The sequence below is a fragment of the Pomacea canaliculata genome, linkage group LG8, assembly GCF_003073045.1.
Source record: "Pomacea canaliculata isolate SZHN2017 linkage group LG8, ASM307304v1, whole genome shotgun sequence".
In the NCBI taxonomy this organism is placed as follows: domain Eukaryota; kingdom Metazoa; phylum Mollusca; class Gastropoda; order Architaenioglossa; family Ampullariidae; genus Pomacea; species Pomacea canaliculata.
This window is the reverse complement of record NC_037597.1, coordinates 13,003,711-13,028,542: the sequence shown is the minus strand read 5'-3', so window position 1 is coordinate 13,028,542 and position 24,832 is coordinate 13,003,711. Positions and strand designations below refer to the sequence as shown.

Genomic DNA, 24,832 nt, shown 5'->3' with positions numbered 1-24,832 from the left:
TGACGACAACCTCTCCTTACATTTCCTCGTTGGTGATTAAATACAGATTCATCTCCAAGTGGCAGTTATTCACACAGCGAATGATTTAACAGAAGTCTTGTAGCGCCAGACTTCCCGGACTCGAACCTCGTCCTCCAGTGAGAGTGGACTGAAAACTACCGGCGGTTTCGATTATTAGGAAAAGAAATTTGTTTACTGCAGTGTTAGGGGGGAAAGTACTTACAGAAAAACTTGTGTTTGTGTGGGTGGAAACAAATTTTCCTGAAGGAAAATTTCATACTTGACAGTTCGCTGTTTGTTCTCACTCAACTCCCTCCATCTCACGACCGACTTGACTGGCCGAGGACCAGTTGCAGGGATCGCTTACTGAGGTATGTGTCTCTTCAATTAATAGTTGTTAGAAGGTAGACTACAGAACCTTACTTAACACTACCTTCCATCATCTGACAGTTGAATCAGCCAGGTCTTTCTCGTTCATTTCCATGAGTGGGAAGAATGACCAATGTCCCTAGGTGTCAGTTCTTGTAGAGGAACTTTTTCTGTTCTGTTTGTTTCTGCTTCAATAATTATTTCTTATTTTTATGTATTTTATATGTAATAGTTTCGTTGCTGCCTCTATAATTTTCAAATGGAAAAATAAAATGAAATGGTCTTTTTCTCATTTTAACTTAGAAACACAGTTTATCGCACATGGGTATTCATAAATGTGTGGGTGCCTACAAATGTAGAAAGCATAAATGCGATATAGTCTTAATGGTCATGTGACCTCAGTCACCTCACATATCCTAGACATCTTTCTTGTTCATTGTTCCTGTAATGTGCCATTACTTCCACATTATGTTCTTATGAAGGCTGTGGGGACGACCCTATGTGGATGTTTACAAAATGTACAAAATGTAGCCAGCAGGCTGCTGGTCCTTTTTAACAGAAGGTGAAGCGCGGGGTTCGATCCTGTCCTAGAAAAGTTTGCGTCCTTAGCGATGACATTGTTCTTAACAAGATAAATATCGACGAAGCTTTGTCCCCGCTTGGCACAGATTTTACAGGAGCTTCAAGCAAATCAACAGTAAACATTTTTAGTATAAACTTCACGTATAAACGTTTGCCAAGCTTGGTCGAAGGTTTGTCCATGTTTATCCTTGAAAGATTCGCTTTGGCTCGTTTATAACCAGCTGTGATACATTAGAGGTAACACATGATCCATGACCAAGCCAACTGTTTCGCTCCACTTCACCTGTCAAAACCTGGAACTTTGACACCGAAGACTTGGGTGCATTTTGGTTGCAGGTGTGTGTGAGCAACACAGAGCCACCCTTTTATTGACCTACCCTGTCTGTAGCGGATGCCACGCACGGTTAGCACCCGTCCTCGTCTGCAGTGACGCCTGCAATGTTAAAAAAGCTGCCATTCCTGTCTTTGAATCGGAAACCAAGCAAGAACTAAGGCGATGGTGAAATATTTATTGATGACGATCGAAAGCACACACACACACACATGCCATCGTTCATATGCCGTTGCATATGTTATTATCACAAGCGATCACACAAACAGAAATCAATGCGCTTATTTTATTTTCCTTTGTTGTAAAAATTGTACGTTAAAAAAAAAAATCCTCCGCGAGTGAATGTAGTTCCTAGTCGCACACTCGACTCTACACTTACAGAAGTCCCTAGCTGGTAATACAGACACTCTCCGGGTGTTTCACGTCTCCCGAGTGAGTATTTATCCTGTACAAAGATTCCTCCCATGGTCTTCATTGGATCGCTGGAGGATCCGGGCTTTGCAGGACAGAGAGCGACGGACAGTGAGAGGAGGTATGTCAGTCAGAGGGTGTGTATGGAGATTGTCGGCGAGGGCTGTGTGTGTGTCTCTCTCTCTCTTTCCTAGTGGAGGACAGTCGGGGGAGAAGAGCTGTTTGAAGAAGTTAGGAAAAGGTGCCGGAGCGCGGGGCGAGTAAGAGCAGCGCCCAGAACGGCAACTCTCGTGACCTGAAGTGGTTATAGAGTAGCTGTGAAGTGGGACACTTTGAGAGGCACGAGCAGATCGAGAGAAGAGAACACTGTCTAGCATTCTGTCTTCTTCCTCTTGGTCGTTGGTAGACCAGTGATTACTTTTTTTTTAACCGTCAAAACCAGAGGACAGACTTTCTTTTAAAATGGATTATTGCGGTAAGCTCATTATTTGATGTGGATTTTTTTTTTTTTTTTTTTTGAAAACGTTGGGCAGGTAAGTTTCGATGTTTTCTGTTTTCGAAACGCAAAGGGGGGAAAAGTCGTGGACCACCATTGCATTCCTTGTCCCGACCGTTTACAAGCTTGCTGTGAAATTCTGGCTGAGCGATTTGTATTTGCCACCGCTCAGAAGTCTGCCGCACGCATTTAAAATTTATTTACACTTCTCTCTTATCGGAGCACCCATTTGTACGGGGGGATTAAAAGCATTTGCGCTGTGCCCCGCGTCGCTGGCCACGCCCACCGCCAGTCAGTCAAATTTAAGATGGGCGGGGCTTCGTCTTGGGGCAGCCAACCAGCGCGCGCTCATCGATGAAGCAAATTGAAAGTTAAGCGATTAAAAGTCGTGGCAGAGATACGCCTGCGGAGAAAGAAGTGAGATTAAGGCTAACCTTCGCTTACCTCTGCCGGCAGTTTCTCGGCGAGCCGGAGCGAGGGATGGTTGAGATAAGCGTACAAAGGCCGCATAGCACAGTCCAACGCCTGCTTTCAGTCGGAGGACGCTGTCGGTGGTAGTGGCGGACACTTGCGAGGCGTGAAAAGAGGAAAGAAGCGGTGACAGTGTCAGTTTCACTGGACAGTTTCTTCGTCTGTGACAAGCTTCCTCCACACTCTGCCAAACTCAAGGAGGGTCTTGCAAGGTTCGATCTGCAGCCAAGATATGTCTTCCAGTTGTTCATAGACTTTCAAGGGTTTTTTTTGTGTGTGTGGTATTTTTTTTTAAAAATTTTTGGGAGGACTGGCATCTCAACCATCGTCAGTTCATGACAGGAAATCGAATTGTTCGTGTCGCAAATGTGTTGTTGACTTACCCAACAATATCGGGCTTGTTATTGGGCGCCTTGGCTTTCTCCAAGGAGAGGAAGAGAACCCACACACGCGCACACGCACGCGGGCGTCTGGCGAGTAAGCGTGGCTCCTCCCAGAAATCTTTATGCTTCGCGCCCTTGGCTGCCTCTTGAAGTGATCCTCCTCGTCTGACTAAAACTTTGTGGCTAGAAAATAGCTTGAGTGGAGACCGGACACCTGGGAGTGTGTTTGGGACTACCGAGCCGTGCAGAGGACGTGGTGTGGCCCCCCACATGGCGACTTCGCTGGAAATGAATCCCGTCAAAGGAACCAGCTTCTCCATGAAGACGCTGCTGGACCTACCAGAAGGAAAGGGAACCGTGGTGCCGTGTGGATCTCCTGCTCGGGGTGACGGCTCCCTCGACCTCTCGGCTCCCCGAGGGGTGGGCAGCGACCTGTCGGCGGCCGTCAGTCATTTCTACGACGCCAACGACAACCCGTATACCCGCTGGCTCCAGAACAACGACCACATGCAGTACGGACGTAAGTTTCCTCTCTCACCATGGTTACGTGGTTGTTGTTGTTTTCCTAGTCTCTCTTGCATTCTGAGTGAAGTCGGAGGTTCTGAAATAGCCCCAGCTTCTCCGCTAACAGTTTGTTTTAGATACGTGGTGTTACGTTTGAAGTGCATGTAACACAAAACACTTTTGAGTAAGCCTCTGGTTAATTTTTTCTTTCTCATCTTCCCTCCCACCCGATGGACAATTATTAGTAATGTAGCATTTATTACTTACGTGTGACAGGTCTCATTGAACAACTAGGTTTTGTTTCTTCGAGTCTCACTTTACTCACTGCTGCGTTCAACTTTTGCGAACGTTGCGAATGAATAGTTCTGTATTCGCTGCTGTCAGGCGAAGATGCGTGGACAAACATGGGAAAAACCTTAAGACTAATAGGACAAACATGGACAAAGATTTGGCACAGTTTTTATATTAATTGTCAAGTAAATACTTTGCCAAGCTTGGTCAAATGTTCGCCCGGTGAGTACAGCGTGACAGAGTGACCATATTACTGTATCGACCATGTTTGAGCAAAACAAACAAACAAACAAACAAACAAACAAACAAACAAACAAACAAACAGACATACGCGACCAGAGAAGCCAGACAGACAGATACGCAGGCAGACAAGCGCACAAGCGGGCAGACAGAAAAGCTCGAGGAACCCGCATGAAAAGCTAGGACAGAGTGAAGTTGTAGTTTGTACAAACTTGATAACAAGAAAGCCACTCAATATGTGAAATTTCTAAGGAATGCACGTGTACAATCTTTATTTCCTTCCTTCAATTTTCCCTAATTTTTTTTTCTATTTATTTCAGTCTCTTTTTATCAAAGATAAACCTGCACCTACAGTACATCTCTAGTTTAATTTTGTTTTGTAGTCCTGTCATGTAATCCCAAGAGGGTTTAGTTTTTGTCGGAATATCTACCTTGATATTAAATACTCTATATTTTCCATAATACAATGTAGAGAGTAAATGATTAAACTCACTAGCTATTTTTTAAAAATATATAATATCCACATTTTATTCGTTAAAAGCCATTTGAAACAATGCTCACTCCGCCCACCATTTCCGATTTCTTTTATCCTCTCTAAATTAGCGATTATTCCTGCGAGGAAAATTTATTTAAGCGACCAGTTTGTTATGAATATTGACCGTTAGAGTGCATCTGTCGAGAATGAAAACACTGGCTGCAAGGAAAATGTTAGTTTAGTATTTGAGCTCGCCACCCCAAAGGTCACGATCTTTGTCAGTTGGTCATGCATGTGATAACAACCCGACACAGATGAGGGATTCAATCTTTCTCTGGCACGCACGCACACACGTGCACACATACATACAGAGAAGGGACAGACAGGAGGAGAGAAGGAAGGAGTGGGACGGAAGAGACAGATAAGTACCCGGGGTAGAGGATGTAAAATAGTATAAAGCTAGCAGTGATTTCACACAATCGACACTGTCACCTCTCTTTTGTCTTTCTTTCACGTGCGCGCGCGTACGCAAAAACAAACACACCAACACACACACAACACAAATCTCAGGGACAGCAATTTCCGAAAGAATAAAATTTCCCTGTTTACATTTTTGAATATTTAAACATATAATATCAAAAAGTAAGCTAGAATAGCTTTCTTCCTTTCTTTTCTTCAAAGAAGGGAATATCATTTTCATCCCATCTCTTGTAGTGTGTTTTATCGCTGTGGTCTTTTCATGTCATGGCCAGTCGTGTGCTGTGTCATCGAGATACCGGTAATAGCAGTTGCTAGTGTGCTTCAGCAAAAGTCTTCAGAAAATATACGACCCCAGTTCATAAGTACGAAAACACTCCACCAGAAATCATATGAGTATAAAGATGAAGAAATGAAATAAAACTCGTGGATGTGAGAAGTCTAGTGTTTGCTGATAATAGAAGTGGACACAGCGGGAAATGTAGAGACGTGTAGAACAAGATGAGAGAGAAACGGTCAGTTGTGTCACGAGGAGCTGAAGACGTGACCTGCTGTAACTGTACACCTGTTAATTAGTGAGTGACATAACCCCTTCGTTACCATGACAACAGGCAGATTGATATTCAGCACGAACATACATTGCACGTTGTGTGGTTTCCTGTGGCTTGAAGACATGGCAGAGTTTTACTGGAAAACTTATGTTATTTATTAATTTATATTTTAGTCATGTGCTGAGTATTTTTATTTTCGGGTTATTCCACACCTCATTAATGTAAATCTTTTGTACCACCTAGTCATCCATACGCCCATTTATTTATCTATGCTATTCCGTGTATACTTTTTACTTTCACAAAGATGTCCCTGACCCTCGAATTAATTTACAATCTTTTAAAATATATGGAAATCAATTCTTCGTCATCCAACAACCTTTACTGTGATGATGATAATTATTATTGTTAGTAGTAGTAGTAGTAGCATCACATTCAGCAATCTACCTATTATGGAAGTATTTTCACCTATGTAAAATAAGTTTTATAAAAGTAGGTCATTTTCTCCTTTTTTTTAGACCATGCCAGAGAATGAATGTTTTAACTGATTGAAAATTATGTACAGTCTGTTCCAACAGTGATCTACTCACCATCATCCATAAGCATTGTTACGATGAGTATAATTGTTCTTATCTCCGTCGTACAATATCAATCTTTATTGGGTAAAATCAATTAAAAATCGATGGTGGGCGTCAGTGTCAGCGCACATGTAGTCTGATAAGTCAAATATATATATAAGTATATATATAAGTCAAACCTCAGTTTCTCTCTTGTCACTATTTCTGTCTGTGACTGTGTCACCCTTCTCTGCTCCCTCCCCATCTCTCATCTCTTGGTTCCAATGTACCTGAGTGTCGTGTATGTAGGTGCGTGTGTTATGCATGTGGTGCACGTGTGTGTGTGTGTGTGAGAGAGAGAGTGGTAAGAATTTGTATATTTGTGTTTATTGTGCGTGCGGAAGTGCGAGTATATTTTGCAGAGACAGGCCCATTGTTTAAATATAGTACTTTGAAAGAACACATGTTCAGCAGCGAAATAACATCAACATATCATTCACACATCCCCACATAAAATCCTAGCTCCATAACATTTTATTTTCTAGTTGAATGTTAGGCTGAGTCTGATCCTTTGGACACATCAACTATTGGAAGCTTCATTAACAGCAAATCATAGCTAAGCCCAACAATAACCAACAGTGACCTCTCTGCTGCAAGCATCATCAATATTTGTCAATATTTGCTTTTATTGATATTGGCTGTGCGGGTCCTTTGACCAGTGCTGGTCTGTGTGCCTCTCCCGTCTGTCTATCTGCTCTCTCCTCAGACAACAACCCACCATCAGAGCCACCACCACGTATGTTTACCACGTGACTAATGGACTCTTGTGATAGGTGTTTATTTTCTTGATATTATAGTGGTTCTTTCCCTCCTTTCACTTGAAGACTAGTATTAATTTGAACTCTGAGAGCATTCATGGTCGTAGTCATCGTCGTCATCTCTTTCCACTGTATACAAAAAACAAGTAAAATAAGTAAAAAGCAAACAACTGTGTTTTAAGTTTCCTCTATTTCTATCTCACAGTGATATAATTTTTAATATTACCATAAGAATTTTAAAATAGCAAAAGAGTTAATATCTGTTTGAAATGTGACATAGAATGTCTTCTGCAGATGGGCGAGAGAGAGGTGAGGGAATTAATGGGACAGAAGGTAGTCTAGAGAAACAAGTACATTAGAATAGAAAGAAGGAAGAAGCTGGCAAGAGAGATCTTGGATGTCAGAGCTCACTTGGCTACCCCGGGTTGTTGTGCGCGATGCTTGAATTTAGATTACATGGAGGAGGCGAGCTCGGGCAAAATACATCGATTTGTGAACAAAAGAGGTTCGCCTGTCAGAGAGTACCGCCTCGGCGCCAGCAAAAAAAAAGTGTTTTCCCGATAGTGTTTGTTGAAAGAACGGAGATGGAGTGGGTCTGTGACTAAACACACTAGAGACCAAGAAAGTGTTGTCTTTGTGCAAACCCGCTTCCTCGTCCTCCGCCGCCTCTCGTGACATGGCGGCATTCTTGATTGTTGCTGTTAGTGGTGATTAGTTGCACAGCAGTTTTGCTTCTTTTGCGGTTTCACGGCACGTGGCAAATTGTGATTGTTTCACATTCTCTCTGGTGGTGTCGGGAAATATTTAGATAAGTAAGGGTAGAGACAGTTCATCGGTCACTTAGCAATAAACTGGATGAACTGTGAGACCAACGCCGGTTGACTGTTGTTACAGTTAGTGCCAGACCTGAAAACAGATGAAAACTCCTGGACACACAAAAAAAGATGAATCAAAATATTTACAGAGTATATTTATCCTAAAGCCAATAAAATCTTTGTCTTCAAGACTTTGTATTCACTTTCCCTTTGAAAAGCCTTCCTGGGTTGTCAATAAATAACAAACATCGCTAACTTAACTAGTTTCGTTTGTTTACTTAGCGTTTGATTTATTTGTTTTGCCCTAGCTTCTCTGTTTTCGGTATACAAAATAACCAATAAATTCTCCTCCACGTCCAGCTAATAATACATTACCTTGAGTTAGTCTGATATACATATACGGTGTGTCAAGCCTGTTTTGATTCCGTAACTGACGGCAAGGAGGGTTTGGTAGGGGAGGTGGTGGTCTTTTTAATCAATCAGCCAGCAAGCCCCACTTCCAGTTCATTATCATAGCTCCGTCAGCCGCTGTGTCACGTGCAAACATATCACCAGTTATATAATTGCCACGATCGTGTGTTGAATGAGCGAGACCATCAGGTCCACAAAGGAGGCGCTTCGCGAAGACGAGGTTCCTGACCGAAGGCTGTCATCACGGCGAGGGGCTTGACGTACAGTGTCCACATCATCATTTATCGTTGTGCTAATGAAATTTTCTAAATTGCTTTCATGTAAAACAATGTTGACGGCTGAAATCCGCGTAACTTGGCGTCTGATCCGCGGCGAGTCTTATTGAATGCCACTCCGGCAAGACAGGTCGCATGGCTGCCCTAAACTAAAGTCTCGTTGACGTGGCGAGAGACCTAAAAGACAGACCTGTCCTTTATACTTTTTGTCCTCGTTCACCTCAAAGAGATCTGGCGACAGCCATAAAAGAGGAGGAACTTCCCGGCCCTGGGTAAAACAGCTCGTACATTTTAACTCAACAGCAGTCCAGCGACAAGACTATTGCCCTCTTATCTAAACGACTTCTTGAGCGCTGTCATCGGGGGATCGCTGCCTCCGAGCAAGCGACAGGCCATTGGAGATTGCTGGTGTGTAATGCGTAACATGGCATACAGCTGTCGGCATGAACTGTCTGACCGGCTTCAAAAAAAATTAATAAATAAAAAAAATTGGGGTTTTGGGACAAAAATAATATGAATTTTAGGATGAAAGTTCACTTTGTTTTATAATGGACCACGCATTAAAAGAAGCGCTTCGTTATAATATCATTTAATAATCAACTGTGTATGCTGTCCAAAATATTTTTTTTATCACCTATGACCTTTGCAAAGGTGAAAATGAGGCTAAAAAGAAGCTGATATTTAAGGAACATCAAATTCTTGAACGTTCAAAGACTAGTCACGCTGCTTGAAAAGATGTCGCTCGTCTCAAAGACTTTCAAAAGAAAATTGTGAAAGGGGAAGGAAGAGAAAAGAGAATAAAGCAAAATACAAAATCCTGTGAAGCTTCACTAATTTGGGGAACAGATAAAATTATTAATCGAGTGACTAAGTGAAATCATCAGCATCGCTGGCACTTGTGTCTTCACGCCCCGTCTCGTCCATCTCATCCCCCTGCTCTAGATGCCGTGGCAGTATCAATCGTGACATATAATCGTGAGAGAAAAGTTGATGCATGATATTTTTTATCAACACTTATTCACTTAGCTATGCGATTTTCATTCATTCATTCGTTCAAAAACCGTTACTTTTTTAAAATTCTGGAACAACATTGGCTTCTTCTTTTAGCGGGTCTTCACAGCCATCAAAATTATTAGCCTGGGATGAAAGCAAGAATTTCGAGTTGACTTTTTTTTTCATTCCACAGGAACAGGTCAATGTCTCTTTTCCTGAGCTCATGTCTAACCCACATTGTCTCTTAATTATATCAGCTCATGCCATACCGGACTACGCCCATGCCTGCAGTGTGGATGCACATTCACAGCTTGTCCCTGTTGTTGGCGAGGGTCACAACCTAATTTATTGACGTTCAATGAAGCACGTGACTTTAAAATCAAAGCCATAACCAAAGTGAGGACATGCTCTAGCTTTTCTGTGGGTGCCTCACACGCGCATGGTGAATTCATACGAGTTTCAATTCAGGAGGTCCTTATGTAATGCACTTCATAATTATATTAAAGATACATTTAGATACCAGCAAGAGTCGATGAAACATTTTTAAAGCACAGTATTTTCAAGGGGCATTGACAATTTTAATCTCTGAAGTTATTGCTTTTTTTTAACCCTTCCTGTACTTCCAGGGCTGGACCATCTTTGGCTGAATGTGCACCAAGTTTAATTAAACAGGCCCGCGTGATAATAACATTGTGACATTTATATGCAGACTGTTCTGTCAATTAACCCTTTTAGGGAGGGGACATTGAAAGCGAACAATTTTGATACTACACGCCCTCATGTTTTTGAAAGAGCTTCAAGCCTTCAAACGTAGGCACATCTTCAAATCACACTTAAAAAATAATCACGCCGACATCAGTGTCAGAAACGAGGTCTTTGGCTATTTAACTTTGAAACGGTTAATCTTCTTAGAGTTCTTGGCTGTAGGAGGAAATGGCTACAGGATATTTAACTGCTTCCTGTCTGATCTAGTTTGCTTGGCTTTGTACACAACGCACGCATGCGTACAGCGTCCACTGCGCGTGCAGTCCCACTGGTTCTGTGTCCTGTGTCATGCACAGGGTCATGTTCTGTGTCGTTTGATGTGTCAAACCAGATAGGCAGCATTGAAGTTGTGCCAGTTTTAATACGTCTGACAAACGTTGTTGGTTTTTTATATATTTTTTTAATATTTTTTGGCATAACAGTAAGATTCCGTTCACGCTTTTCTTCTGCTTTCTCAGTGGCCAAGCTGCTTGTGTCCTGTCCATGACTGTCCGTCTTCAAAACTAACTTGTCTGCACAGCAAAAGACTGTTGAAATCTTATAACATCCTTCTAACAATCACAAAGTTCTTCTGCTTTTCATAATAACCAAACCATTGAACAATTAATCTGTACACCCATGACACTCTTTCTAAGCTGGTTTGTTCTCGGGTATCTTGCAACAAAGACCCTGGACATGTGTAGTACAATAGTCAGTCGGGCCACCATGTGCTGCAACATGAAACAGGTGCCGGATCAAAGCTGAAGGATTGCTTTAAACTCCCCGGCAAGGCGATGGCCATCTGGTTTCCTGCTTGTCCTGACCCGAGGATGCGTCTGTGGAAGTTTTTAGCGAGCTTGCAAGATTAAGGGTGGTTTGAGGCCCGCGCGACTTGCTCCTCTGTCGCGTCCTCTTCCGCTTCCTGCGACATGTCGGGCACACGGTCTGTCATCATCGCGTTCTGCGACATTTAAAATATCGAGCATATTTCTAGCAAATTATCTGTAAATCGTACCTTCAACTGTCAGTTATTTAACTGTCAGAAATGTATAACTTTCTTGCTGCTTAACGAGATCAGATCTGGGGTTATCATGACAGCTGGTATTCTTCAGTATGGAGGTATTCTCAGCAGAACCAGTGCTTACATGCAAGTATTTGTATATATCGCGAGTTTCAGAATTTAATAGCAGCACAACATTACCAACAACAGCAAAAAAATAAATAAATATACAATAGAAGTTACAAAAGCTCTGCCATTTTGAAACGGCGTATGCGCATGCGCACACACACTGTTACATCTGTGGACGTGTGTCGTGATGTCTATACATAGATATAGGATTTGTCCGTGCAGGATGTCGTGGCCAAAGCCACTCCAATCCACCGATGTTGATGAGTACGTCGAAGATAACAAATACAACAAACAGATAGGCGTCCAGGAAATGACCGGTTACCCAACTGATTAACCACCACTCCCTCTACCCCATCGTCGGGCTACAGTCCCCTGGCCGGCCCTTCTGCTCGACAGCGAGAAAAACATGACCTACGACTAGCTAGTTTGCCAGGTCCTTCTGCTAGGGTTGTCGAATTAACTAGCGAGCCCTTCCCGAGCGGCGAATTCAGCCGAAAAGTCTTTCACCTCTTGGCAATGATTTTACGGAAGGCAAACAGTCCTCGTTTGCTCCTCTCCGCGCCTCGACGACCGCTCTTGGGTCGAGCATTGTCTACTTACTTTCTTAGGGCGGCCTCGAGAGAGCCAGTGAGTAAAGCTGCTCTACACATGGCTATAGCTGTGGTTTGGCGCAGCTCTAGACCTTCTCTCAAGGCCTTTAGACATGAGACTGATCACATTTGATCATTCAGCCCTTGAATAAAGTAAACTTGAATGTGAAAGGGGGCCGGGCAGAGTGTCCTAAGAGGAAGAGTTTTGTTTGAAATAGGTGGGGGGGTTACTCATTTTCGTTTTCATTCAGTGTGAGCTCCACTTTATTACCTGGACGTGAAAGGTCCAGTAGCCGAGTTTGGAGGGGCTGTAGAAATTATTTTTTCACGTGCGAGAGGTGAAAGAATATTTCATCACATTTGGAGGTGCTTTTTGTTGCGCTATTTTTCTGAGATTAGTTTTTCACGGACGGACTGGGATGGTACGAGTTTGCACCGAGCACGTGTGTTTACCCACATATTCCCCTCAGGTTATGCAGTTGTGACAGCGCAGTTATACGCGCACAAACACGCTCGCATGCACACAAGCACGCTCGCAAATATATAAATATATACACACACCATCTCACATGGGATAACACACACATAAAGACCCGCTCTCACACATACGCGCCTATATACACACGAATGCTCAAAAGCACCTACGGGTATATATTCACACAAACACACACAAATACAGTCCCAGTAATACACATACCTTGACACATACACTTACACACAAACGCACGTACACACTCACTGGCATAGGAAGCCACCTCTCAAAACATAATAAAGCAAAGAATGTGAACGCTGTTCACAGTCAGCATGAATACTGCTGTCCCTCCCTCAACCCTTCCCAAAGCCAAACATCTTCCTGTCCACTGACTGAAACACACATTCACACACACAGAAGCCTGTTTTCACACATCCCTAGACTTACAGACTTACAGACTTACAGTGTTTGTGTGCTTGTTCGTGCGCGGCATGTTTCAGAAAAAAATATTAAGATTGTGAAATGAGGGAGACTAACAATCTACAAATAAATCACAGAGGCATAGGAAAAACAAATTTATGTTTTACGACACACTTTACTTTTCGCTTATCTCTACTTTTTGTGTAATAAACTATCGCATATGATTGTTGATGTCTCCTGTAAGAGGAACGATCAGTATTCATTAGCAATTCATTGAAGTAGTTCTTCTGTTTGTCCCATGGCATCTCAGCCTCTCTTCCTCTCAGTAATTTTAGTCATCGGTATACTTTAACCGTTTTGTCATATATCACAATGTAGCAGCTCAACTTTCTTACCCTTTTTCTTCCTTATGTCATCTTTCATATATCATGTTGTAACAACTCATTCTCATCGCTCAACAATGTGTAAATTATATTACTTCCCCAATTTAAAAAAAAACTTATTTATTCTTACTGGTTTCTGTCAGCTTACTTAAAAAAAGTCTTCGCATAATTAATTTTAGGAAAAAAAAATATTTTGTAAAACGGTCTCGGTCTCGCCAAACAGATACAACCGGTACGCGGGTACATCACTTCTATTGTAGCTGTCAAGAAATGATCCCACCATTACCTGACTTTTTTGTTTTTAATTTTCAGATATCGGTCACCTCAGTGGCACGAACTCCGTGGGGAGCCCCGGTGAGCAGAGCGAAGCCTCGCAACACGACAGCGAAAGCGAGGCTGACACACCTGTCAAAAGCAACGAGTCGATCAAACAGGAACCCAGCGAGAGCGAGACTGAGCGAGGCAAGAACGGTTCGGATTCCCAGAACGGCCAGTCCTCAAACGGCGAGTCCAACAAGAAGCGGAAGCGGCGGGTGCTCTTCTCGAAGGCGCAGACCTACGAGCTGGAGCGGCGCTTCCGGCAACAGCGCTACCTGTCGGCGCCGGAGCGCGAGCACCTGGCCTCGATCATCCGCCTGACGCCGGTGCAGGTGAAGATTTGGTTCCAGAACCATCGTTACAAGCTGAAGAGGGCGCGACAGGAGAAAGGGTTGGCGGACATCAACCCGTTGCCGTCGCCGCGCCGCGTGGCGGTGCCGGTGCTGGTGAAGGACGGCATCCCTTGTCAACGGACGCCCGTCAATTCTTCATCGTTGATGAAATCCCAGGAGCACCTGCAGATGCCGCAGTCCATGGGCGGTATGGGCATGGGCATGAACTCCGGCCTGAACGGCGTCAACTCCCTGTCGCCGATGTCCTCCCTCGGCTCCTACCAGGCCATGGGCAACGGCATCGGCTCCTCGCTCTCCAACACCATGAACATGAACATGAACATGAGCTGCTCCTACAGCAACCCCATGGGCTCGATGAACTCCATGAACCACCTCAACGTGCCTAACGTCAACAACATGAACGTGCTACCCGGATACAGCCACCCGCTCATGCAGTCACAGACCCGCTGGTGGTGACGGTGGCACTGGCGGCCGTAACATGACGTGACTTTACGTGCAGCTGAGAACATTTCACGCGACGTCAGAGGCTCTGACGTCACACTGTCGACGTCAGAGGCGCCACCTCGTTACAGCAGAGCCGTCCCTTCTCACCCGTGGTCTCCTGTCTCATCAAGCACAGAGCGCAGAGATCGAACCCAGACACTTGCGCTCGCAATCTTCCTTCCAGGTTTGTGATGCAACCGCTTTTTTTCCCTCCCTTGCTGATCTGATGCAGCCACGACAGTCGCTGCTTTATCTCAGGAGAGAAAATGAAAATAACAGACAACTCCAACTCCTCATGAAACCGCACGCACTCGGTGCACGCAGCTCTTTTCGCAAAGCATGCTGGTAGCTGACGTAACTGTGATCAGTTTCGACCAGAGACAGAACAGCACATCATGCTGGCGATGTATGACGTCACTGATGCTCGTCACGTGGCCTCGGTACTCGACGGTGAAGGATGGTCAAAGAGGGTGGGGTTGGGAGGTCAAGGTTCGATTCGGCGATGCAAGTATTAAGAATCGATTCTTTCTTCGACTGTTGCAATCGTACCCTAAGTTATAGACACCCGAGTTTTCTCACAGCGAACGAACTTCGTCACAGGACATCGGTAACAGTGACCTGCTACCTGTGGGTGGATGGATTTTCTTGTAATGCTACCCGTAACAGAAAGGGGCAGACGATCAGATGCATGGTGGATGAAGAGACAAACCTACCGTTCGTTGTGATCGTTAGACAAACAATATTGTGCAACAGTTTTTGTTGAAATTCTAAGTCGGCGCACAAAAGTTGCCTCCTTCGGCGATGCTTCTTGCTGTGTTTGCATCTTCATCGTCCCAGGTACCATTCAATGGTACAGCCGTTGCTGGAGGACACAACACTGCTCTTTCAAAAAGAACGAACTTGTATATTTTCTCTGGTGATTTTACACATTCAGTCTCTCATTTATTCATACATATGTTAACAACTAGCAAATAAGTTTCTTGTCAACTTCATTACAATTTAATCATCACAATTTACACAGTCTACAATGATCGTTACCTTTCTAAAATGTTTAGCATCCCCTTTAACCTTCCCCCAGTCTAGTTCCAAGATGTCTGTAGTATCTTGTCGCCTCCATGTGAGTAGCTGTTGACAGAATGGAGTTGACAAGCGTCCACGTAGGCAAACTCTGTAGTCATCAGGCTAGGATTTCTGTTGGATGGCTTAACATGATTTAGTCCTTTTTAATTGTCTTTCTCCCAAGCTAAAACAAATTTTAAAAAACCTAAAATGAATCAACTTAAAATAATCATTTAGAAGAATCGGTTTCACCTTTGAAGGTGTTTCTTTCGTCTTTTATTAATAATACGTTTTTCCTCTTATTTATTTATTTATTTATAACCCAAACGAACTTATCCTATTCACTTAATTTTATCTCGATAATTTAGGTTCAGGTGGGTATTACACTATCACTGTTTGCAGTTTGTTTTACTTTAAAAAATTCAAAGATCAGCTAAACTGAAAATTGTACCACTTTACAAAATGTTTACAAACTTTTTTTCCTCGGACTGAAAGCCCATTCTTCAAAAAAAAAAATTGATGAATTGACAAAATCATGTATGTATATATAAATATTATTTAACTAAAATATTTGTAAATTAAAATACCACGAAGTAAAATTCTTTGGCGAAGTATCTCTTGTTTTGGAAGAAAATAATCTGTTAATCTGACCGTCACACTGTCACGAACAGACGATAGAAACGATCTCCGCCTAACAAAGAATTAAAATTCAAATAGAAAACGAAAGAACAAGCAAACGAACAGCTTGATTGGTGAGGCCATCGACTCGCACCACGAGAGGCTTTCCGCAGTACATATCGACATACATATCAATAAATACTCGTGATTTCGTGTAAATTATGAGCACACACAAAGAGGATGGAAGGAGCGTGGTAGTGAGGCTCCTGCCACATTCTCTGAGATACGAAGATCAGAGGAGCGGGTGGAGGATTTACGGCTCAGCTTAACAGTCTCAAATATTTGGAGAACACGCAATACAGGCGGCGCGAGGCCGGGTGGATCATGGACACCCGTACACACCCCTTCAGTAAATCAGAGAGGACAGACAAAACACGAGATGCTGTTCGTGCCTTTATATTTTCTTTTTCTTTTCCTTTTCTATTTATAATCATGTCAAAGCCGCAGTAGTGAGGGCGGTAGTTTGAGACAATTTTCAACAGCTTTTGCTTTCTCTGGCCTTTGTAATCATAAATCAAAGAAAAATAAATTTTTCTCGGCTAACACAAACTTGAAATTTTCTTTTACTCCATTTAATCAAGCCAGGTCTGTCTCCTTTTGGCACCTCTGGTTGTCTAACAATAATAATAGCCGCATTCATTTTTCTCTCAGATGTAAGAGAGGGGGTGGGACATCTACTTTTATTTCCAATGTGGAAGACATGTCGGACATTATACCATCCACTTGAATACCTGTCTGACATAAACTCTCCACTGAAATAATGTCTAACATTACAAACTCTCCATTGTCTCATTTTCATCTACAAAGTGTTTTGTCCCAAGATGCAGCAGTCTCTAGATGTATATGTGGACAGGTGTAGAGGATACCTGGAGTGTCTGTGAGGCTCTGATGCGAGCGTTTGTCGAGAGCGGTTCCTCTCTTACCCCCGCACAATTTTTTTTTTTTTTTTTTTTTTTTATAATTGAAGCTTTCATATCACGGTCTTTATAGCCATGGATTTGGTTTCCTTGTTCATATTTTGACCGTTCGTATGATGTTGCAGGTGAATGCACCATTTTGTTTGTGCTCACGCGCTGTAAGATAGTTAAGTTAAACGAGAAACAGGATGTCCATTAAGGTTTCACCTGAAGTCTGCTGCAATCATGTCGGCCTGACCTGATGGACACTGTCAGACCAATGTTGGCGTTTTCACCTAGAAGCGTTGTTATTTCTTAAATAAATTGAAAATTTTGTGAAATGAAAGCCACAGCTCAAACCTGATGTTTTAATAAAATGATTTGACCATGCCTTAAATCACATACTGTTTGCGTTATTTGCTGTGTTTATGATTCTGTTTGCTCTTTCATTTTGTCCACCCTGCTTTAATATGTTCCGTCTGTCTGTCATTGAATCTCACTTTTCAAAAAAACTGTGGCACTGTCTTTGTACCTTTGTACCTCCACAAATTATAGCCCGCCTTATTCGTGTGAAAAAGAAGCAAAAGGTTATCAAAAGACTCCTTTTGCATAAATTTAGTGAGTCAAATACACTATGCAAATAGTCAAAGTATTTGAAAAAACACAAAGACCAAAAGAACAGGAAGCGAGATACTATAGAGTACTAGTAGTGCGGGTCAAAGAAAGAAAAAGAAAGAAAGGAAGGAAGGAAGAAAGAAAGAAATGCGGGAATTAATTTTAATTAAAATTGTCTTCTGTCTTTATAAAAATCTTAATAATTTAAAAAACACATTTTCCTTGGAATCACAAAAGGCTATATAATAAATAATCTTGCAGAGCAGCCTTACAGTTGTTAGTTCCTAATGCTTCTACTGAATCGTGCATTCACAACTTGGCAAATAAAAGTATTTCTAGGCTATTTCAGAAAGAAAAATGTCGACCAATAACAGTTGACTTATTTTTGAAAAAAGTAAACAAGTGAACTGAGGTCCTAAACATATTGTAATGCACGGATAAATCGCATAGAATGTATAAATATCTTGAAGCAATGGGGGGTTTATGGTTGTTGTTTGTTTGTTTGTTTGTTGTTGGTTTTGTTTGGTTTTGTTTTGGGGTTTTTTTTGTTCTTTGTTTTTTTTTGTGTGTTTTTGTGTGTTTTGTTTGTTTTGTTTTTTGTTTTGTTGTTGTTGTTTTTTTGTTTTTGTTTTTGTTTTTTGTTTTTTGTTTTTTGCTCTTCTTTCTATCACATTGAAGTTAAAACAAATAGCGATTTCCTGCTGAATCTCTAGGTATTGTTAAGCAAGTTTTGTTACAATCAGATTTTCCGTCTGGAAGAAGGAGGGTGAAAAATAAATGATGACAAAATGTGCATCTAATGAGATCTACTGTTGTCTTTTAATACCTCCGTCTTCCTGGCTACTCTTCCTCCCCTCTCTCTCTCTCACACACACACACACACAAACTACATGAGCAAAAACACATACAAGCACACACGGCACGTGCACGCACACACAGAGAGAACATACAACACATCCAAGTGTATATAAGCACACATTCACACCCCGACACATCACTAGTAAGTGAAGGAGAGGCCTAACGAGGGCTCAGAGTACTAAATGCACGTCACAAGCCGTCTCTATCAACTCCAGCCCTCGCCAGGAGGACAAGCGCTGGTCACACGCAGTCTCGAGGGTTCCTTTCATCCTCGCGCTGACCTGTGTTCGATAAGATAAGCGACGACAGCGAATACAAGTCTCTCCTGCAGCTACAGCCGGCACAACGTACACTTGCAGGCACAAGCCATCAAAGTGTCATACTTCAGTGATGATAAATTGCTGGATTGCTGGGCAGTCGTCCTGCAGAAGGTGGATTGTAGGAACACCTAGCGGAGAGAGAGAGGAGGGGAGTAAGAGAGAGAAAGAAAAGAGAACCAGGAGGGATGGGGGCGAAAATCAAGATTGACCAACAATTATCATGTCATATTACACCCAGTAATGGCTCATACACCATATTTTCTGGTAGGTGGGACCAAAACTTTTGCAACATCCCAGTCAGGTAGCAAAAGGTTTCTTTGTCTCTCTTTCAACGTCCAGTGGTGGTCCTGTGTAGTCAACAGACAGATGAACATCTGACCTGGACCTGTACAATTTTGCCTTTATTACAAGACTTTTGCAGACATGAGCTGTTCGACCAAAGTCCCGAGAGGTACTAAACCAGTTATTTCAACACCAATACATTTACACGTGTTTCCACCATGACTACAATGACCATCAAGATATTTCAATGTCTGCGTGCAAAATTTCGAATTAACATTTTGTTTACAGTCCAAATTCTTCGATTTTTTGCAGTTAGTTTACTGCTGTTGTGTAGTTACAGTCTTGTCCAGTGCAGACTGACTCTGTCATCCATTATGAAGAAACCGTCGGGAGCATATCAAGCTGTTCACGCAATATCTAACCTCCCTCTTGATCAAATTATTTTTTTCTGGTTATTATCTCATTCCTCTTACGTCTCCCTGAGGTCAAATGATCGATACACAGGATGTAAACCATTTCTATAAATAAAGTAGCTACAGGCTTTTATTTAACTCGATTGCTTGCTTGAGTTTATGTGTGTGTGTGTGTGTTTGTACGCGCGCGTGTGTATGAATATGTTCGTAAATGAATAATATGTGTATGCACGTGCATGTATGAATATGTTCGTAGATGAACAGTGTGTATGTGTGTGTGTGCACGTGCGTGCACGATCCTTTCCCTCCCTCATCCGGCGTCCACACGACAAGACCATTCCCGCACTCGCCAACACCGGGCTCGGCTTTCTGCTCCCAGCGCATCGGTGTCTGCTTTATCACCGTGTCCTTTTGTTGACGTGGGGAGGAAATCAGGAAAAGGTGTCGAGGGCAAAAAGATAGCTGGTGAAAAAAAAAAAAAAAAAAAAAAAAGAAGCAAAAACGACAACACCGGGGGCCAGCGGCTAAATCGACAAAGAGCATTTAGCGGTCGGTGAGGGTGGACAAAGAGCGGAGGCTCGTTGACGGCACTGAAGCCGTGAAGCGAGGCCGAGGTCGCTCATTAGCAGCATCAGGCAGATGGACAGATATGCAGCCATCAGTGCCAGAAGCCAGCGGTACAAAGTAAAGAATCAGGAAACTCGATAGAGCGCGACGCCGCAGACCCATCAAGAGCAAAGACAACGGAGGAGCATCTTCAAAGGGTTAATGCAGTAACAAGATGAAAACGTGGAAATAAAATGCCTGGAGCTTGTGATTCACCAAATCTCACCAGAGATGGAATTATGGGGGTAGGGTGTATAAAGTGGTAGTGTTCCCATCCTCTGTCGTTATGGGGTCATGGCGAGGGTTTTCACAGCAAGATGATAATACGAAAGATGGTGAAACGCCTGCTTTGAAAATTAAACACTAAATTTGTATTTCTGCACAATCAGTCAAAACAGACACACCCACACACACGCTAGCGCGCGCGCACACCCACAAACAGACACACAAGCAAACACAAACACAGACACACACACACACAAGCAGACACACAAACACAGACACAAAAACAGACACACAAACACACTGGGACTGGGTTTTGTTTCCAAATTATATTTTGGATTTGTGTGTGTGTGTGTGAAAGCGATGAAACACACCTGTAAATGCTTCACCTTACCTGCAGTGAGAGTTTTAATTTCTTAGTTAAAGCAGGGAAAGCTTCCCGAAGTTTCTGACACAGAGCTTCAGACTGGAAATATGGATACAACATACTTCGACCAGTTGATGTATTTAGTAAATAAGTATATAAAATAGTGAGGTTAGCTGATGTATGTAGTAAACAAACATGTGATGTTGTGAGATCAGCTGATGTATTTAGTAAACAAGCATGTAATGTGATGAGATCAGCTAATTTGTCAGCAAATGAGGATGCAGTACAGTGATATCGGCTAAGTTATTAGTGATTAGTAGTAGTAATTAAGAGAGAGTTACTGCATTAGCCCTACTGTCGTGTCTAATATTTCCCTGGGTCAAGCTTTTGCTGCCGATTTAAAATTCAATGCCAAACAAATTTTTAATTAAAAAAGATTTTTTTAAAATTTGTCATAAATTAGTTTAGGATTCTAAGATTTCTTGGACATGAGGATACTGAGCTTTCTTTGACAAAATCGCACCAGCTTATCCAGCACTGGTATTTATTTACAGGTAGTGGTACCTGTTTGTAATAGAGTGGTTGATGGGACCATATGATTGGAGATATGGCCTCCGTTTCTTGACTACATCCAGTCTATGATCGTCCTCAACAGACTCTTACATGACGGTGTCACGTGCTCATCTGTGACCCTGTGTACCACGGGTGGTCTCAGTGTGGGGAACTGTCTTCCCTTTACAGAAGAAATGCAATCTGATTTTGCAAAATGTGTGCTGTCGGAAGTAACGTGTTTGAACATGAACCATTAAAAACTTCCGGTCTCCGTTTTTCTGATGGCGCATGTCAGGTTCTTCTTCAAATCATAGGCCACCGATGATGCGGCCTAATATGTCTGTCGTGACTAGCTGAAAAAAAGGAAGGACAGACCAGGGTGGGGTTTTTTTTTTTTAATCTCTTAAACAAATTCTCGTCGTGAGCTTTGCAGTGGGAGGGAGGGAGAGAGAGAGACTCATTTCGCGCTCCAAGTACCCGACTGAATGTACTTCCTCCACGTCGGCGGGTTTTACATTGGCGTACAGCTGATGGCCATCAACGATACAGACGCGATGGCTGCCTTCGGCCATCACGTGACCTGGCGTGACGAAAACGAGAAAGCGCGAGATGAGCTTCATCCGGAGCTGGTGTTCGCGGCCAACTCGCCAGAAGCGATGACTTGGACTTGACCAGGACGCTGGCCATGAGAGAGATACCTGCTCCCTATAAAATGAACTCTGGTGTTCTACATGGATTTATAAGTGGTGGTGGTGGTGGTGGTGGTGATGGTGGTGATGATGATGACGACGACGACGATGATGATGATGTGTGTGTGCCCGTATCTGTTCCAGCACCGCTGTGAAGCGGTTATCCCTGAAGCCACTTCTTTTAATATTTTCATCCACTTTCTGTTGCAGTACTTGAGACAAGAGCTTCTGACAAGAGCAATTTCTGCAGCAAAGCACTTGATCCTTTTAAAATTACTTCTGTAACTCGCCTCAATAGACAACCGTTCGTCCTGCGTGCTTTGCATGTGACATCAAAACTAAAATGAATGCGCCTTGAAGTATAAGTAATAGAGTGTGTGTGTGTGGATGTTGGTAGGTTGATTTATTAGTAAAATGCCTTCGCCTAACATTTGTTTCGCTGTAGGAGGACGAGAAAGGTTGATGGACCATCTGCTTCCCCCAACTGCTACCTCGATGACTTGCTCCCCCAACGAACAGGTACCAATAACTCTAAAGCAAAATACTTGTGGCCCCCTTCAAATACGAACCCTTACCATTGCGATTCGAGGTGTTTCGGTAACAAGACCTTTACCACTGAGCCAGGGGACTGAGACAGGAGAAGAGTGGGGATGGGTATAGTCCCACGTTGACCATGTTTCACCTGCCTTCTACGTTGGTGTCCGGGGCAGGTGTCGAGACCGCGGCGAGAGGAAGAACAGAAGTTTCCAGTTGGCTGACCGGCCATCTTGACCTGCACAGAAACGACGAAGCACTCGAGCGTGGAGCTAACAAGTGGAGGGTCTTGGGGCTTGAAATTACCGTTTCCTAAATCGTGCTCTGGAAATAAAACGAGTGGGAGGGAGATACCACTGAAGCCATCAATGCGCCTGGTTAGAAAATGTCTTAATTTTTTTTAAATTTCAATTAATTAATTTCAATATTTCATGAGTCATGAGCTTAATGAGGCAAGAAGGCTAAAAGAAAATGAAAACATACCAACTATAAATGTTTACCATCAACATCAACACAGTGCTGCCTGCGGACCTATAGTCAAAAACTCATAAAAACTATGAATAATAGTCAAATAGCCACATTTACAATCATACGATTGAGTGCGCGAAGTTTATCAAACTTCTAATTCCGTAAACTAGATTGCTTCGGCTCCAGATCGAAAGATTTACTGAGAAATATAATGTTCCTGGCCTGCTCCTGTTGCGAAATACCGGCATTATGGTAAATGAGTGAACAAAGATTTGATGCCATCTTCGCTAATCATGTGTCCGAATGTTTCAGAGCCGCAGAAGACCCTGTCCTATCTGGATCTTGTGTCTACATCTCTCGTACCCCGGATGACAAGACTGGATAAGCCAGCTTTCCCTGCACACAGCTTATCGCTTCTGCTTGGTCCTCTGAAGTCATCCATCTTACTTAGTTGGTGAAAGTGAACTGTGCTCTGCCTGGGCCAGGGATGCTCGTAGTGAAATGTTAAGTGCCACTCGTCACTTAACTCGCATTGCGGCTGCGCAAGAAAGATGGCTGCGAACAAACGGTGGCGAGAAAACGGCGGGGAGAAGAGGCGAGGCTGAGTCACCTGCCACACTCTTGCCTACACGGTCACACTCCTTCAAAGGGAGGCGATGAAAACAGAAAGACAGCGCCAACGTCGCTATGCGTTCAAACAAAGGGACACGTGGACAGACAACTCTGCTTTTAGCGAGACTGTCGCGGGCAACAACACTCCAGCCCTTGTCCTTCCTTCGGGAAGGTTTGTGGCAGGAAGCGAACCAGCAGGGTGGGCGCTTCGGTGGGTAGCGTGGCAAGACGGGTAGCAATGAGCGAGGAATAGAGATCGGGGTAGAAAGCAGCAAATGGGGTGAAAACAATCGCGGGCTTTATAAGAAGAATACAATGTGTTTCTGCGTTAACCTGTTTGCTGACTTCTTGATTCATAGGTCGAGAAGAGGCTGGTCGATCGTGCTTTGAAATTACAATATTTCGCGAACAATGCTGTGTTCAAACATTCTCTCCTTCTCTAAAGTCTGGGTCCAGGATTTCTACATGAAAACCCAGACGAGCTGTAGTGCTTTCTATTCTTTGCCTAGTGTACAGGTTGGGCCTCTCGGTGATCTCACCATAGACGTGTGATAATCTCAATGTTATTACCTTTACAATTGGCGTTAATAATGCATTGATTATTTCAGAACAAATATACTGGAATGAGTTATTTAAAGCAATCAGATGAAATGGGCAATAGAGATAATGCGAAGATATGTTAAAATTCACAAATTTGATCGAGCTTGATGGTGAACCTTTTAGACAGAAAAATGTGTAAATAATAGAAATGTACTGTAAGTATTCAAAGTGGTCTTCTTCCAACCTTCTAGTCTGTTCTACATGAGGTGGTGGTGGTGGTGGTGAGTTATATTTTACTATGATCAATATAGAGTATCTGTTGAGTGGTACATGAACATATACATGACCATAACACCAACATGTACGTCTGGCAGTCTAAACCATATTTTATGAAAACACATGTTCAGGGCTGAGGATCTTGAGGTATCAGCATTTTATGGACTGGATATCTTGAGGTCTCAACATCTCGATGGCCGAACATTTATAAGCCTTAGCATCTCGAGGGCTGAACTTCTTAAGGTGTTAGCATTTTATATACATTCTTTCGTCCCGTCTTCTGCTCCATCTCAACTATCACTTACAGCGCAATCAAAACAACCCCAACTTTTAATTTTCAGAGGCAAAACTTTTTGAAACTTAACATTAACTCGAGAAACCTCTTGTTACACAGCTGATGAGTTCAATAATTTATGTTTTGGATGCTTGTAAACAAAAATTAATTTTAAAAATTTAGAAATATCAGTTATCCTATGGAGGTACCTGTTCATCCCTATCCATGTTTT

The 24,832-nt window shown here is 42.8% G+C and overlaps 1 protein-coding gene across 1 annotated transcript; it reads left to right on the top strand.

The window, feature by feature from the left end:
* The first annotated feature begins 2,143 nt into the window (after positions 1 to 2,143).
* On the top strand, positions 2,144 to 17,372 carry LOC112570817 (homeobox protein Nkx-2.2-like). The gene is made up of 2 exons (XM_025249450.1): positions 2,144 to 3,563; positions 13,498 to 17,372. Exons 1-2 carry the CDS (start codon positions 3,314 to 3,316, stop codon positions 14,310 to 14,312), a joined length of 1,065 nt encoding a protein of 354 aa, XP_025105235.1. The 5' UTR covers positions 2,144 to 3,313; the 3' UTR covers positions 14,313 to 17,372.
* The last annotated feature ends 7,460 nt before the right edge of the window (positions 17,373 to 24,832 follow it).

Coding starts and splice junctions, on each gene's coding strand:
- LOC112570817 (XM_025249450.1), top strand. CDS start 3,314: ATGGCGACTTCGCTGGAAATGAATCCCGTCAAAGGAACCAGCTTCTCC. Junction 3,564..13,497: donor CGACCACATGCAGTACGGAC/GTAAGTTTCCTC, acceptor TTTAATTTTCAG/ATATCGGTCACCTCAGTGGC.